This window comes from Anser cygnoides, chromosome 7, assembly GCF_040182565.1.
Source record: "Anser cygnoides isolate HZ-2024a breed goose chromosome 7, Taihu_goose_T2T_genome, whole genome shotgun sequence".
Taxonomy (NCBI): Eukaryota; Metazoa; Chordata; class Aves; order Anseriformes; family Anatidae; genus Anser; species Anser cygnoides.
In genome coordinates, this window is record NC_089879.1 from 19,352,635 (window position 1) to 19,370,391 (window position 17,757).

Here is a 17,757-nt window from a genome sequence, read left to right on the forward strand (position 1 = left end):
TTCTCCCAGCCAGGAGCACCATGCAAGAAAGAAGCCATGCTGAAGGTCTGTTATAAAGTCTGTCATTGAAGGAAATTGTGGGGCAGTAAAATTCCCTCAGAAGTCACCACCATATCTGTATGAGTTACCTTAAGGTACAACTTAGCAAACCCTGTAACTTAAGATTCTTGGCAATGGAAGGTTATAACGTCTGGTTCCAAAATATGACAGCAATGAAGGAATGAACATATGTATTTGAGTGACTTTGCTGACGGCTCGGAGCTGTGGTATCGCTGCAGTTAAGATTTCAAGTTGTTCATCACTGTTGCAGAAAGGAAACTGCACAAACCTGTAACAATGCCAGAGCAGCCCTGGCACCAAAGTATGAGTGGTTTTACTAAGATCAGCATATCTGCTGTACTTTGTGGTTTCTGGGTTTGCTCAGGGAAACAAAGGCATAGTAAAGAGAACGGAAAGAATCTATGTTTAACAGCAGTTGAACAGCATTCATCTTGCATGGATTTCTATTCAGGAGTCCACACAAGAGCTAAGTAGCTGTAATACTGAGCACCTCAACACCACTGTAATGTTTAGATTATTGTACAGGAAGCTAAATAATCTTCTTACCTTTTCAAATGAGGTTTGTGGTAAAGTGTTATTTCAATTTTAGCATGGAAAATGTATCTGCTATGACATACCGAAATCAGGTGATGACTCTGTGATGCAGTAGGTATGAAAATTTGGTAAGGGTTTCCAAGGATTTCTTAATTAAGTGAAAGAATATTCTGTAAAGGCACTCTAAACCATTTTCCTTCCCACCTACCTATCTTTTTTCCCCATGACTCTTTTTGAAAAATGCATAAGTGCTTTTTTTTTTTTTTAAGGTGACTCAGCAGCTTCCTGAATATGGAGTGCTATTCTATCGTGTGTCCCAAGAGAAGAAAGGAGCAGGAGGGGATATCATCCTGGGAATCTGTGCCAAAGGCATCATTGTATATGAGGTCAAAAATCACACACGAATTGCCAGTTTAAGATTCCAGTGGCGTGAAACAGAAAGAATTTCAGCTCATGTGAGTTTCAACTGAGTAAGCCTCTTCACTCTACTATTTTACTCCCCTTCTGCCTGTCACTCTGATAAATTTCTTGCATTCAGAGGCAGGATAAGACTCATTCTGTACAGACATGCCCTTTTTGAATCCAGTTGAAATCAAAGCAGGATCTGGATGTGGATCTCAGGATAGCCAACTCTTAGTGAGGTTTTGTTCTGGCTTTTTTTCTTTTTGCCAAGACTGAAGTCAATTACTACAAAACTGAATAAGCTGGTGTTGACTACTACAGGAATGACGTCAAACCTCTTTATAGCATATTCCTTATTCATTCCTCTATCATCTTTATTTCTCTCTCTCTTTTCTTTGATTTTCCTTTCTACATCAGGTCACAGGATCATGCCTTCCTCTTTCCACACCTCACTTTTGCATCCTCATTTCTTACAGAATCACAGAATCGTCTAGGTTGGAAGAGACCTCCAAGATCACCTAGTCCAACCTCTGACCTAAAAGTAGTATATTAGTATATTTTAAAAGTATATTACTATATTTTATTAGTGTATTAGTATATTTAAAAAGTAGTATCTTAGTATATTTATGTCTGTTAAACCAGTATTGGTGACAAGATTATGACCCCTTTCTAAATTGCGTTCTGCCACCAAAGGCGTATCAATGTATCACTATACACTGTAGGTGTCAATCTTCATCACACATCTCCCAGCCTGTTTGCTCTCCCAAAATGGCCTTTCCGATTCTTGAAGATTTTTTGATTTTCACATTCAAATGTTTTAAAGACTTTAACATCTGTAGGGCCAAATTTTGCCAAGCCTATCAACCTGCTCCCGAGGCAGTCAATGTCCAAAGGCTTTTGACATTCAGCACAGGGCAGTTATGATCCGAATGATGAACACCTCACTCACAACTGTTGAATTTACAGTGGGCATTTACTGCAACCACAAGGGATGCAGCAAGGCATAAATACATCTAGACAAACCAACAAGATTATAAAAATGAACTTTCAGTGGCTCAGTATAATGACTGATGTGTTATATGCAGCAAGCTGTGCTCTTTTTTTTTCCTTTAGAGAAAAAAATTCATGATTGAAAGTAGCTTCAGTGGCAAGAAACACACATTCATTACTGATACAGCAAAGACATGTAAATATCTACTGGACCTCTGCTCAGCCCAACACAAATTCAATGCACAGATGAACTCTAGGCAACTTCGTCAAACTTCATCAGGTGAGCAATAAATGCGATTTCATTGTACAAGCCACAGGACGAAGCTAAGTTTTATAAGGGAGAAAAGAACTCAAAGGAAGGGAAAGGCGCTTTAGTTAAGCTGAGAATCAGAACCTCCACAGCAGCTTTGCTGTGCTTCAGTTTGTCATTTGCAGAGCTGAAAATAATATCTTCTACTTCACTGGAAGCTAGAGGTATGTCAGTCTCATTTAGTGAGCACTTGTGAGTGGAGAGGGGTACTCTGCTGAGAATAACTACATAGCTAAACTCAGTTTAAAGAAAAGCATGACTAAACTTCCCTTCAGGAAACCACAAGACTTGTGTTTGTTTGTTTGCTTGCAGTAATACTTCTTAATGAAAATTACTATATAGTTCCAAATAGAACAAAATGATTGAGAGCTAAGGAAATTATAACCGAGGTCCCAGTTACAAGCTCCTCACATCCCTGAAACCGTCCAGACTTACACGAGCCGTGTGACTCTGGTTCTGAGGTTGTGTGTGCTGCTGTCCCAGAAAAGCAGGCTCCGTGGAGGCAGTGACAGACAGCAGCTCAAAATGCCGCTTCTGCCACTGCAGGGAGCCTGCAGGAGATTATAAGGCTGCTTCTGCGTGAGGGAAGCTCTTCCTCCTGCCCTGCTCAGATGCATACGCCGCAGTCTGGTGGAGCCCTGCTAGCCATCATCCCCGCTCTGGAGTCACCATGGCAACGCTCAGGCCTTGCTAAGGCCACGGCAGCGAGGCCCTGACAGGGAGGCCCTGACAGGGAGGCCCTGACAGGGAGGCCCTGATGCCTCCACAAAAGCCCCTGATCAAAGTCACTGAGGGATGAGGGAGCCTGGGTTTAATGTTGCAGAGCAGCATTGCAGAAAATTGCATTCAGGGTAATATTTGTTAGGAAAAGGCATGGGAGGTCAGCTGGCACGTACAAGCAGAATGAAAGCCTGTATTTGTGCTAGCCTGCACCACACTGGGTTCTTGTTTTATTTTCAGACATGCCTCCAATTGCCTGCTATCCCTCTCTTCTTCAAGTCCCCTCCTAGGGGTACTCCTGCCCATCAATTGAGAACCTAAGTAAATCATCAGTGCCTTCTCCGGTATTATGTTGTTTCAGAGAAATAAAACCTTTTATTTCCCTGAAAATAGATTCGTAAATTGCAGAGCCCAGACATCATTAAGTAGCAGATTTGACACAGAGGTGGAAAATTGGATACCATGCATTACCACAAAGATCATCTCCCACTCAACTTCACTTGTGTAAATCCCTCAGGGCAGAGAGGGATTGATTCTTGGCTCGTTTCTGATCTCAGGAGAGCAGTGTTAGTAGTGCTCCTCTCTTCAGAGACACAATGGTGGGCCTGTGGAGGATGGAAAACTACCAGCCTGGTGATTCAGCCTCTGACAGACAGCTTTCTCCATACCCTGAACTTTTACAACATGCAATTTATAGAGATACTCAGGTTTAAATTATACAGGGCTGTACATTTTATCTGTCTTTGTGGAAAGTGAATTTGCAGTATGATTCACAGAAATGACATCTACATACAGTGTATACTACCTATGAAAGAAATTGATTGAAAACTCTTTTCACACACTCCTAGGCCTGGATATCCTCAAGGATACCAGAACAAATATATCTGTGATGTCAATCTTTTTTTCCGGCATGTTCAAAAGGTTAGACAGAAACAGCTTAAAAAGATGGGATAATGTCAGCAGACTTACCTTTCTCTCCTCCCCCATCTGCCTTCTTATTCAGAGGAAGGTAAATTTATGGAAATAGACAAATCAAATTCTGCATATGCAGCTCAGCATGAACACCTTGCCCTGATTCAGAGACTGTCTCGTTCAGAGAATGTGCTTTACGGGGCAAACCTGGAAAACCTTTCTGCTGGGATGATGAGCAAGTCTTGTGATAACCTCAGCGTAGAAACCGGGAACAGGACTAGAGACAAAAGCAATCTTGCCAGGTAGGTTTGCTTTTTCCTCTAAATCTGTGGAAGAACACTCAGTCATACACAACATCATTGCAAATCTCTATGGTAGCTGTAAGGCAGGCTTTTATTTTGCAGTATTTATTGTGGTCACACCAGAAGTCCCCATCAGGACCAGGGCTCTTTTGTGTCAGCAATAGTGTAAACACAGGCAGGAAGCTAACAACCTCACAGATAAGACCTTGAAAAAGATTGGCATTTAAATTTGTACCAGGCTCAGGAATTAACCACTTACTGGGATATGGAGAAAGATAAAAATAAGGGAGAATGAAAGTAAAATCTTTAATACGTGTGTCTTCTCTGGAAGTTGCAGTAGGTGAACTGAATGCACAGTGGAATTTGTTTTTGAGCAGGTCTCATCTAAAAAATTCCTCCATGACTAAAGGTGCAAATCACAGAGAAGAGCATAAGAGCATCTCCCTTTTCACTTACATTGGTACACCAGTGTAGGCAGTTACTATAGCTGCACACCATTTCAAGGCTTTTGATGAATTCTAGCGCCTTTTGGAATACTAAGAATTAGAACAGAGCCAAGAAGAATGGGAACTACCAGGATAACTTTCAGACAGAGTTTTGTCTGAATGAACAGCAGAGCTAATGAATCATGCTGAGGCTATGCTGTGTTTCCCTGCTGCCTGCACTCAGCTCAGAAAAAAACACAGGGGAAAATCATTTCTGATGTGAGTGGTCTAATGGCAGCTGTTATTTGGAAGCAAATGCTGGCAAGGATAAACTACTTCTCCCCTACAGTGAAATGTGGCCCAGCAATCAGAATACTGGTTGAAAGGCTATAAAGATGTGTATTCCCAACTTGGCTCTGACAGACTAATGACAGTGAAGAGTGCTAAATACTACTGTTGATTTGTTACTGTAATGCAGTATTCATTTTCTGCCATGCAGATCCACATCAGGGCTATCCCAGTCAGAAATGCACATCAATTTGAATGGAAAGCAAAGGAGTTATGACTACCTCTCTATCCACTCAACTCAGAACACAATCAGTGGTGAGTATGATAATCATAAAGAGAGACAGTACTCTTACATAACGTATGGTTTCAATAGTAGGAGACCGAAACATATTCTATTTATAGATTAAAGAATAACCTTTGGCACTTCTTGCCCTGCAAATTAACCCAGGACTTAGCATGGCAAGCTGTTTTCTTCCCTTTCACTCCTCCTTTCCATCAGGATGAGTGTTAAGGGACTTGATTATCAAATTATTCTGTCAGTGGTGCCAAATAAAATAAAATTAATTTCTTTTTTACTGAAATAGTTCAATACACCCAGGACTTTCACATGGGGCAATGTGCCTATGCTTGGAGGTCATCATTTGGTTTGCAACTGAGATGTACTAAACAATAAATAGTGCACAAGACAAAATAGGCTCCAGGTCCTTCCTCTGTTCTTGTGTTTGCATGACAAAACTAACTGAGAAAAGAATCACAAGGCACCTAATTTTCTTACAGAAGCCAGCTGTCTGTATCACATGCACAAACGGAGCAGACATATGGAACACAAAGTTATGATTTTTCAGCTAGTCCATTTATAAGTTAGAACTGTATTTTAAGCAATTCCACAATGTTAAGTACTGTTAACGCTACAGAAGCCATCATCACACTTCGTGCTGACTGAATTGCACCTACAGAGCCAAAAGGGCTCTGTTGAGCCCACAGGGCCTAAGGCTAGAGTTTCCAAAGGAATTCATAATACTTTTCATGTTCAAATCTCCCTCATGTTCAATGGGTGCTACATGCCTGATTTTTTAGTTATCTTAATCAAAATGCTGCAGATACATGCGTACTCATCCAGAAAGGAGCATTATAGGAAGAGCTCACACAGTTACTGTGCTTCCCTGTTCTACACGTATTCTGTTCTAAAGAATGCAAATTTTGAAACACTTGTTTGAGCTTCCTTCCTGACTTATATTGATTCAGATAATAATGAAAACAAGGACAGAAATATATTTAATTTTTGAAGCCCCATTTTTGCATGCTACTTGAGTCGCCCATCTCCTTGCACTCATCTGCATTTATTCTAGCTGTTTTGTTTCTGCAGCACCTGGATCACCAGCCATCCAAAAAGAAGTTTTACTAAGCGGTCTAGAAAGAGAAATCATTTGTGTCAGCCTAAAACGTGACCCTAAGAATGGGTTTGGTAAGTAAGGAACATGAGTGTTATATTTGTTACCAGGACTGTCAGGTCCTGGTGCAAACACTGATGCTTGCTGATTCAAGCTGAGCAAGACTGTAAACTTCTTCACCTCACTTATTCTCCTTATAGAATAAGACTGCCAGTCTTTGCAAAGGTGTTAACATTTCAGAGGCTTAAAAGGACTAAGTGCATAAATTAAGGCCACAGTTTTTTCAGAGGATTAACTAGTGTCAGAGATCAAGGGGACCAAATGTTAAAAGTAGAATGAAAGGAACAGGAAGAGATGATATTCTGCAAACCCTTCACATATTGCCTGTGTGGGTGCAAAATGCGTACACAAGCCTAACATGAATGTTTCCTGACTTTTGGATTCTTATTTTGGTAACATTTTTGTTACATAATACACTATCACAGTGTATCCTCTTCTAGTGGATGAGTTCAGAGGACCATCAGGTCCCATAGCTGACCATTAATGCTATTTATTATCAGATTTCTAAATGGTGCAGGTTTGTGTGGCATGTTTGATTCCCAACCCAACTGTTCTACCAGTGAGAAGTCAGCCTGTTGCAGAATATTCTAAGCCAGGATAATGAAATTAAATTAATTGACAATAGATTTAATTTTCTTACATGCCTCTTATATATCCATTAGAAGTTTACATTGCCCTTCACAGGGGTCCTAGACCACACGATGTAAAACAATGTTCTGAGTTATCTAATGAGTTTTTATACCATATTCCTCCTGTGGGTGTTAAATACTAATGTTCACATAGTGACTTTTATAAGAAAGCAGTTGGAATCTTTTAAAGTCCCAAGCCAGAAAAATACTCTTATTGAGAAATGGTATTAAAATAACAGCCAATTTAGTCACCAGCATGCTTAAATTATAGTATGAGTTTAAAGCTCTCTCAAATCAGGATCTTGATGCACCATTCTCCAGAATTTGCAAAAAACTTATGCCATTGGAGTAAGAGCCTTTCGTGCTCCTAAGGTTCATCTTTTCTAATACTGCCAGTGTCTGCATTCTCATGCTATCTCATTTTTGCAGGTTTTGTAATTATTGGAGGAGAAAATGTAGGAAAATTAGACCTCGGTATCTTTATCGCTTCAATTATCCCTGGGGGACCTGCAGACAGAGCTGGAAATATCAAACCAGGTCACTGTCCTTAGTTTTTAATTAGAATCAAAATACTCTCATGGATTAAAGTTAACTACTTAACTTATTTCTCTATCCTGATGTGCATTGTCTTGTTTTTATCCTTATTTTTTTAAGGGGGACGACTCATCTCTGTGAATAATATTAGTCTCGAAGGTGTTTCATTCAATACTGCAGTTAAAATTATACAGAATTCTCCTGATGAAGTGGAGCTCATCATCTCTCAACCCAAAGGTATAAAGGCAAACATCTTTGCTGGCTATGGAGCGCTAGCAATTAACTCAGGACACTGGTATTTATTAGGTTCTGGGATGTTGCAGCACCTTCTTGCCACTTAGTGCCAGTTATAATAACCATAGCTTAGCAGTGAAAATCATTCTAGTGGCTGTCATGAGATCTCTGTTCTATAGTCAGTATGAAAAAATCCAATCCATTATGGGTTTTATTCTTCACTGCTAAATATCAAGGGAATTTCAGCATTTCTTTCTATGACAGAATTAGTTCTACATCCCAACCTTGAATCAGAATCATTGTCATAGTTCTCTGCAGTGATGAAGCAAATATTTTTCTCCATACTTATAGTAGCAGTGCTCCATTTTGCAATGGCTAACTCATTTTACAGACCTGATTGCACAACCAGTTGACTTAGTAAGCTGTTTTGTCCTCCTGTGGTGATATACAATAATATCAGCTTTCAAGTTTACTTACTGTTTGCATTCATCAGTGTTTGATTTTGGTATGGTTTTGCAGACATATACGAAGAAGGATTAAATGAAGAAAAGAGTCTATCAAGGGGAAACAGCACTAGTGGATCTGAGATCTCTTGTGTAGACAGTGGGAGAAAAAAGATTCAAGATTGTCATACAGCTCTCCCCAAAGAAAAGGACCCAAATATAGACGAACTTGAGAAGGCTCTTTCCTGGAGTTTAGCACCAAAATTGGGCCCCAGGATTCCAGTTCTTTCATCTGATAGCCTGGATGTGGAGGTAACTGAGATTGTGATGTTGTACAGTAGCATGATGCCCAGCATGTGTCTTAACAGCATGCCAGCTATAATAAGAATGGAAAGTAACTGATAAATCAAAGAATGAGGAAAGAAGGAAGAAAACCTTGAAAGATGTTGCTTGTTAAATTACATTGGAAATGTCAAAATGATACACGTCTAGAATGAGTGAAAAAATGGAGAAACTGTTCTACAAAATGTTATTAAAAGTTGTCCTCCTTTTTCCAGTGAACTACAAAATTTTGATTATTTTCTTGCAATCTCTTAAAGTTTTCAACCACCCACAGAGGAGTAACATTTTGTGTCTAATTTTCTTCTGTTAAGCAGCCTCCCTATCTACACTCGGGGATATAAATGCTACCACTCCAGGCTTACTGTGACAGCACGATCAAAAACTTTATATCTTCTGGAAACCCATTCTCTCTTTTTATTTTATTTATTTATTTATGTATTTATTTTCCTGAGATGCAGTAATCTCATTAGTGTTTATTTTTTTGAGACAGGAAGCTGATTCTTCACACTTACCACATCCAGCTGAAACCATCTCCAATGAAATCTATACTGTGGAGCTTGTTAAAGAAGATGGGACTTTCGGAATCAGTGTGACTGCAAGTGTTACTGTTAATCTTTCAGTGTGTCCTTCAAACTGTCACTTAACCAAGAAACACGTAGGGAAGTGTATTCATGTGCAGCAAAGGTAGAAGATAGGTCGATAAAGAAAAACTGGTAGCATGGCACATTTCAAACCTAAGTATCCAACTGAGTGACAGAGAAAGGATATGGTACTGGCTCGGCTCATTCCCCTGTTCTTGCCCACAGAATCTGTGAAAGACATGTCCCAGCATAAAGCACGTGGTGGTACAAGTCCTCTTCATCCTTGTTCAATTTGCGAATGAGACCTACCTCTGAAAGCGGAGTTCTGTCAGGGAGGGATACAGCCAAAGCTTCTAGAAAATGCAGCGATGCCAAGCATTCCCCAGATCATGACTGGTTTTCCTCTGGGGCTCCTGGAACTTGAAGTCTGTGTCTATGCAAGCAGGTCACACAGGACCATGGTACAGGCTCAAGCAGTGCCCACTGCTTAATTGTTGACACATTCCCAATAGGGCTTTGGCCTGTGCAGGGGATAGGACTGGCCAAAACCAGTCATCCCATGCTGCAGGGATGAAAACTGAGTAGCATGGACTCAAGACAAGCCATGCTTCCTACTCTAAAGGCCAGAGAAAGGACCCTGGCCAATTTTATTTCCAAATGTACAAAAATACAGTTCTCCATATATTCAGAGGAGTAGAGAAGGCAACAGGGAAAACTTTACATGCCACATTTGAAAAACTTATTCCTTGTTCTGGCTATCAAGATTGAATTTACTCCTCCAGGCTGAGGTGTGTTGATAATCCTCGCTGAAATGGAGCGGGAAGCAACAGCCATTTCATTGTTTGCAGTAGAAATGGAGAGCTGCTTCGTCATCTGAAATTGGCCAAAGGATGTAGCTGGACACAATATGATTCTTAGCTTAATATGGAATTCCTCTGGCTGCACAATGTCAGGTCCAAGCTTTATATATTGTCTGAAAGGCCAATAGCTGCTGAATATATATTGCAAAGTTTGGAAGCTGGGCTAGAGACTGACTGAAAGATGCAACCAGATCTTTACATTAGCACAGGAAAAAAAAATCTGAACATTTAATAAATGTTTTTATATAGCCATATAGAAACACATTGCACTTTCCTGAGAAAATAAGGCACAATTACTGCCTAGAGAAGTACATTACAACTAAAGGGAACATTGGAGTAACATACTCTTTCTCTTTTCCTATATATTTTAAAGTGAAATTTCTGAAGCAGTTTCTTTGCATTGCATACATAAGTTGCTTTGATTTTTATCAAGTGAAGCACATGTTAAGACTCAATCTGTGCATGTATGTTTTGCAGGGTGGAATTAACACTAGTGTGCCTCTTGGTGGGATATATGTGAAGTCAATCATTCCCAGGGGACCGGCAGATAAGGATGGACAAATAAAGATAGGTAACAAGTCTGGCAATAAAAGTCTGGGCTGAAGAATTTGACATTTGTGTGGAATACTTGCTACATGATAATGAAACATGTTTGGGATTGAAGGTCATACAGCTATAAACCATATGCAGTCCCTCATTCCTCAGCCTTCCACTGTAGTTTATATGTTGATATTCCACTGAAAAAACAGGATTCTCATACCAACACTGCACAGCTTCCCTCTGTAGCTGCACACCAGGGCACTGACTCTTAGACACCTACTTTCTGTGTTGCTGTGATAAGCAGATGCTATCACTGCATTAGTTTCGAGAATACCCTGGGACTGGTGTGTTTTAAGCATTAGTTATAGAATACTATGAAACAAACAGTATTGCTTTCAAGCAAAGTAACGTGATTTGAAACATGTAAGGATGAAGAAATAATGCAACATGGGTAGCCTCAAGTTTTATGTCCAATTTGTATCATCAAAGCAATCTGACATCCCTCCCCCCCTTATTTTGTATTTTATTTCCTCAGGTGATCGTCTGCTGGAAGTAGATGGAATCAGCCTCTGTGGCCTCACGCACAAGCAGGCTGTGGAAAACCTTAAGAAATCTGGCCAGGTTTGTGTAACAGCAGAGCAAAATGAGATGACCAGTCATACAACCTGGTCTAGTGGGAGGTGTCCCTGCCCATGGCAGGGGGTTTGGAATTAGGTGGGCTTTAAGGTCCCTTTCAACCCAAACCGTTCTGCGATTCTATGATTCTGTAAACTGTACTTACTATGAAACACAGCAGCAAAGCAGGGCCAAAAGAAACTTTTTCTTTCCCTGCCCTGAGACTGTGGGTTCACTGTGTACTGAGTAAATGGGAACTGTTCATCATTTTTTCAGGTTGCCAAGCTGGTTCTAGAAAGGGGACACCACCCACCGGCAGAGCCATGCCTGAGTGCTAATGACAGAAAGGAAGACCAATGTGCAGTTGTTTCTGTAGCAACATCCTTCACAGACGGTACCAAGGACTACTGCTTTTTGACAGATGGTGAGAGAGAACAAAGGAACTCAGGGTGACTTTCTCTGGCGACTTATGATGTGCAAGAAAGGAACGAACAAAAATAATTCTATGAAATTTCTGTGGGTTGGGAGAAAAACTGCACACCAAGCAAAAAAATGTGTAGCATTACAAACACTATCAAAAATGTGTCTGAAAAAAAAATAATCTGATATGCTTAGAGCTACAGTTGCTACATATAGTTGAATTTATCCTAGGCATAGGTACTGTATCTCTCAGCCTTCATGAGATGGGGCTGGCAGGGGGCATCCCCGTCTGTACTCACAGCACTCTTGGGCAGTAAGCAGCTGTCCCGATGTCACTAGTCTGCTACTCAAAGGCAGCTCTGTTGGCACTCCTGCTGAAGCTGTGTCAGTGACGAAGCTAGGGTGAGCTGCTGCCCCACAGCCAGGACTGGAGACTGCCATCACTTCTTTTCTTGAAAGCAGAAGATTCAGAGATCATTTTCATCAAATTTATCCGACAAATACATTCCCCCTCTTGCTGTGAAGCTGTCCCATAACCACCAAGTCTTCACCGTATTCTCCCATGGGACAGTTGTTTCTCTACACTGTCCCAAGGAGAATGGGGTTCAATTGCAAGTATGGTATTTGGGATATGGCTGGTCTCTTGATCTTGTCTCGAAAGGACAGTAGCTCTGATTCTAGCTTATGCTGGTTTGTGCAGCACCTAAACTAACATCAGACAGCTACAGAATAGTAAGACCTACCCAACATTTACAGAAGAATGTCAGAAAAGGATAGTATTTGAAACTTTTGGTCTTGGTACAAATGGCTTCTTCCTTTGTAGGCTTGTACCACATGGCATAAAGCCTGTGAACACATGGTAGAACATGACCAGTTTTTACCAGTCTGCCCATCTGAATTCCAGGGCTCATGCAAATTAAAGGAACACTAAAATCATCTTCTGTCATTAGTATCAGTAGATCTGTCTCTGCAGAACACAGGGAAAAGGTCTGTAGAGAACATAATAGATACCAGTTCCTTAAGGGGTACATATGCCACTAAGCCTACTCTTTGTCCAATCCTTCCTTTGAACAGACAATATATTTGAAGTCAATTTGACAAAGAATTCTGGAGGCCTTGGCTTTAGTGTTCTGCAAATGGAAGGAGATGGTTGTGAACACCTTGGAGGAGCTATTGTCAGGATCAAAAGACTGTTTCCAGGGCAGCCAGCTGAAGAGAATGGAGAAATTGAAGTTGGAGACATCATTTTAGCTGTGAACGGGACACCTACTCAAGGACTCTTGTATCAGGTACCAGGCAGTACTAGCATGTTATCCACTGGGCCTCCTGGCGGGTAACATGCTAATAAAGACAATGGGATGAAACTGCATTTAAACTTAATTATCACCGGAGGGGGTCAGTACTTGCATATAATGACTTTGATTTCTATGCAGGAGTCTTCTCTAGAATTCTTATGGAGAATTCCCTTCATAACAGAATTGTTACAAATAATTTCTTGTGCTATTTAATTTTTAACTTTCCACTCCTGACACCCAAAATGTATTGTTAGATGAACAACAGTTGTTAATTAGTTGGAATCTTTGTTGCTTCCGTGCATAATTGAAACATTTTTCCCCATGGTCATTTGTGTTTCATAACATGCTAAATACCATGCCCCAGATTCTAATCTCCATCAGGTGAGGTAAGTCTAAGGCAAGTTTGTTGTTGTTGTTTTAATTTTATTTTTTATTTTTTGGGGGGCCTGGAATGAGCAATTATATAGTGTTATGAAATTAAAAAGTAATCAAGGACTACATGCAAATTTATGTTTCCCTTGTAATCTTTTCACCTTATGAAAATTCCTGATAGCGAGTGCTCTATATAAATATACATTGAATAGGCATGATTGGTTATGAACAGAAATTATGAGAATATCACACAATTTTCCTACTGATGTCATTTGTATTATTAAATGGCTAAGGCAGAAGACAAGGTGTGGTAAATCCTCAGGGAGGTTGTAATTGTACTTCACATTTTTCTTTTGGCTTGGAGAAGTCTGTCCTTTGCCAGTACCATCTTGCTCGCTGGTGTACAGTCTTTTTACTTTTTTACTCAGTTTCTGCAGAGGAGCAGGACTCCCTCTCCCCCACCCTCCCCCACCCCCCTCCCCCATTCTCCCCCGATGAAGTATTTCAAATCCCATTATAGTTGAAAGCCGGATGCCACCGGACAGATGTTATTCTGAGGAAGGGCTTTGGGAAAATCTTCCATTGGTTAGTTAGTGTGGCAGTCTATGGAGCTATACTGATAAAATTGACAGATCTGTCACATGTGTCCCTGTCACACGCAGTTTGAATGCATTTGCCTGAAAATCCTGATTTTCTCAAGAACAGGGAAAGGTTAATTTAAACCTATGTGTCTGTTGGTGAAACAACAATTTGTAAACAGAAGAGACTTGAATTTAGATACACATTCACATAAATAATATGGCCCACTTACACATGATAATCATAGAGTAGAAAAATAACTGGCCTCCAGACACTTCTGAGAGGCACAAATACTAGGAATTTGGCAGTCACAATAAAAATTATCCCCCATCCCAGTTGGTAAAAACACATGTACTATAGACTGGGAAAAAAACGTATTTCATAAGAAATCTAATATTCTTTCTTCCTGCTTAGGATGTCCTGCACTTGTTGAGAGGAGCTCCACCAGAAGTCACACTACTTCTCTGCAGACCACCAAAAGGTGTTCTTCCAGAAATAGAGCAGAGTGTGCTGGTAAGACAAAGACTCTGTCTGTGAACTTGCTTCTGTAAACCTGGAAAAACACTACTACATTTTCTATCTAGCCTCGAATAAAGCAACCTTCCCTTTTCTCCAAGGCACTCTTTTCCATTCCTTTCCCTTCCCCTATGCAACATACCCTCTACAGTTTATCTGCAACCAAAATAGAAATCTGACAGATCTGAAACATGTTTATCCCAGTGCAACAACTTTTGAGTTGCAGTACTGTCAATGAAGTGAAATATCACATACCCAAGGAGATCTTCTAGCTAGTGTTGCTTCTAAAAATGTTCTACTAGATGTTCAGCCAGAAACTGCAGATATTCCCAACTGCAGCTGTTATAATCTGTGGGTTTTAATTATATTACTCCCCAAAGTGGGAGGAAATTAAAGAGCTTTTCCTCTTAACAAACTTAACTAAGTGAAATCACGTTTCCAACCAGTTATTCAGTTTCTTATTAATGGTTAGCAGAATCAGCAGAAAAAAAAAAAAAAGAAAAAAAAAAAACACAGTTGAGGCTGCAGTAGAGGGTAAGGCTAGTATTCATGCCTTTTAAATACAACTCATGGACAGATGCACAAGTACTCCTATCATGAGCATGCATTTGCATTATTCTTGCTCCATGCAGATTGGCGTCGTGGTTACTGTAATGCCAGAAGGATTTGTAAGTGATGTCCATGGGCAGACAGAAATGACTGTCAGAACTGTCTCCAGAAAAAAAACCTGCTCCTCTTACTCTCCTACAAGATGCTATTTAGTTGGTCTGACCAATTACTTTAGTCCCTTGCATACAAGTCAAATCTGGAAGCCACTTCTACATACTGAAGAGAATGCAGACTAAAGTTCAGGCATGATATGAAAAGAAATAAAGTGAGGTCTCCGCTAGCAAATGATTCATTGGGAAAAGGAACTTGTGTAGTAGCTCTCTGACTGGAATTCCTCAACAATGTAGAAGACAGGCATAAAGACAAAACAGTTATTTAGTGAATAAGTACCTCCCTCCTTTTTTTACCCCCTTCCAGTCATCATCTGGTATTTCCACATTAAGATGCTTATCAATAATTCCTCTTTAAATTCTTCTTTGGTTCTTAAAGGAAAGAAGATGGGAGAAAAAAAGAGTTATAATAACCTTTTTGTTATTTTGATAGACTCCAGCACCATCTCCAGTTAAGGAGTTTGTGGCAGAGATGCCAGGCAGTCCAGAGGTAGGAAATAGTTTGGACCGGTCTACCAGTGATGGAGGTAGCACCTCTCCAGACCTCGAAGATTGTTTGGATTCTCCAGTGGCAGCAGATTTCAGTGAGCCTCCAGAAGAAGACAGCTCAACTTACGAAGAGCAAGAAGCAGAATCTCAAGATAAGCCCATACAGAGACTTATGCCTCCTAGGGAAAGTTCTTATAAGGACCTTTGGAAATATCATCAAGAAGCTGCCAGTTCTGAAGTGTTCCACTCCCTGGAGGAAGAAGTGAAGCAGAACTGCTACTCACCATGTGAACTTGGATGTGCTGAAAGGTAAGGAATACTGAAATCTCCTCTGCAGCCTTTCCTTTGGCTCCTAAGATTTCCAAAGTGAATTGCTTAGCATTAAGTATGGGGGGCTCTCTACTTCTAGTCACTGCTGATTACTGAAAATTTTGTTTTACCATCTTATTCTGACAATCCTAATCTGCTGCCTGATTACTCTCAATTTACTGGAATTCTCCATAAATCCTCATTGCAAGACAGTTGAGTGCTGCACTACTGTAATCATTTATGCTGTTCAGCTAAAGCTGGCTGCATTTTGAAATGAGTAAAAAGACTCTTATTGACTTAAATAGGAACCAAAGACTTTCTTATTTATTGTATGATCTTTCAACTTCAATTTTCTCAGAGCTGACTTAAGTAGGCACCAAACAGTTCTTACTGTGTAATCTTTTAATTTCAAATTTTTCCAGAGAAAACTAAACAAACAAACAATCAAAAAAACACTCAGAAGACAAACTGTGATCAAGGAGCAAAACATTATTTTCCAGTCTTCGGGAGCCAATAGAAGCCCTGACAAGTTATACAATAAAATACAGTCCAGACAGACTCAAGCCTCCTTTTACACTCTTTTGGATATACCCGACACTGGCACACGGCACACAGAAGATTATCCATTCCATTTTAAACATCTTTCCCAGTGCAAAATAACATAAATTAGCAGAACAGAAAAGATTGGTGGAAAGATAAGTTAAATGTCTAACAGAGACCTTTAACTTACAGATTTGTTAATTTTCTCTAGAAACTCATTTCCATTTTCAAATCTTTTCATTACTTTTGACATTCATCAAGCACAGAACCAGGTAATCACAGATTCCAGTCACTGGGGAGCCACAATTCTAGGTGACTGCAAGTCTGGTGGGACCATAACTGCAATTCATACTTTTAGCTCTTCTCTCACAAGAGAAGAAACTTCATTCACACTTATGAGTGAAGCTCCTGCTTGCATATATGCTTCTCTACTTCCAAGATTAAAACCAGCTGAAATGTGTCCGTAGCAAACACGCTTGCCAAGAGATATGGTTTCATCAAAACTAAGTTTCTTGGGGGAAAATATCGATTGCAAGAAAAATCATGGATTCTTCCCAAGAAGAAAGTTCTGAAATAAATGGTTCTGTTTGGTATATTCTCAGTATCGTTTAGTTTCAGCTTGTGCATTTTCAAAAGACAGCTAGAGCAGTTTAAGAAGATATGCATCTGAAATAGTATTTTACATGTAATCTCAGTTTAAATGATCCTTCCAGCTAACTATTTATATGTACGTATACATATATATATACATACATACAATAACATAAAAGGCATTAATGAAAGGATTCCCCTTTCTTTTCTTTAGATTAAAACATTTCATTGCTTAAAACATTTCATGCTAATGTAGAAGTCTTCTGATACAAATTCTAAGAAGTTCAGGATTACATATCGGAAATTCCTATGACTCTTCTCATTGCCAACAAAAATAACCTTTGAAAAAATTACTTTGAAAAACTTCACCCCATAGTTTTCCTCTAGGCAGTCCATGTGGAGGGGTCCCCCAGACACCAAAGGCTAAGTCTAGCATTCAGTGGACCTTGTATATGGACCTGCAGGACCAAGCCTCATGTATTTCCCATGGTGACACAGAGAGGGGCTAGAAGCTGTGCTGTGACTAGGCCACTGCTGGCTCATTGCCTTTAGCCTGTGTAGCTCTGCCAAACACCTTTTGTACCCGTGAAGGTCAATCAGCAGTTCACTGGCAGGCGACAGTTTCTGTGACACTCTCACTGAGCAACGTCCATTGAACTTAATCTTTTATCTCCTTTAACCTAAAGAAAGGACCAGATCGCATTTGTTGTTATCCTTAAATATTTATTTTAATTATCCCTATCTTCTTTCACAGT

The 17,757-nt window shown here is 40.0% G+C and overlaps 1 protein-coding gene and 1 long non-coding RNA gene across 6 annotated transcripts in view; one reads left to right on the forward strand and one right to left on the reverse strand.

Moving 5' to 3' along the window:
- Positions 1-17,757, reverse strand: part of LOC125183399 (uncharacterized) — a 145,118-nt gene that overhangs the window by 36,534 nt on the left and 90,827 nt on the right. The gene's annotated exons all lie outside the window — the stretch shown is intronic.
- Positions 1-17,757, forward strand: part of FRMPD2 (FERM and PDZ domain containing 2) — a 73,505-nt gene that overhangs the window by 30,433 nt on the left and 25,315 nt on the right. For 4 of the 5 annotated variants that reach the window (XR_010832987.1, XM_013198841.3, XM_067000969.1 and 1 more), the window contains 15 exons: positions 864-1,049; positions 2,110-2,266; positions 4,020-4,230; positions 5,155-5,258; positions 6,310-6,408; positions 7,453-7,560; positions 7,678-7,794; positions 8,311-8,546; positions 9,067-9,171; positions 10,495-10,588; positions 11,093-11,178; positions 11,449-11,596; positions 12,667-12,881; positions 14,253-14,351; positions 15,507-15,871. Coding sequence is in view for 4 of the 5 variants with exons in the window: in XM_013198841.3 (XP_013054295.3) it covers positions 864-1,049; positions 2,110-2,266; positions 4,020-4,230; positions 5,155-5,258; positions 6,310-6,408; positions 7,453-7,560; positions 7,678-7,794; positions 8,311-8,546; positions 9,067-9,171; positions 10,495-10,588; positions 11,093-11,178; positions 11,449-11,596; positions 12,667-12,881; positions 14,253-14,351; positions 15,507-15,871 (2,330 nt within the window). In the remaining variant the exon portion in view is untranslated. The remainder of the gene's footprint in view (positions 1-863; positions 1,050-2,109; positions 2,267-4,019; positions 4,231-5,154; positions 5,259-6,309; positions 6,409-7,452; positions 7,561-7,677; positions 7,795-8,310; positions 8,547-9,066; positions 9,172-10,494; positions 10,589-11,092; positions 11,179-11,448; positions 11,597-12,666; positions 12,882-14,252; positions 14,352-15,506; positions 15,872-17,757) is intronic. The other variant, XM_067000968.1, reaches the window with a different exon arrangement.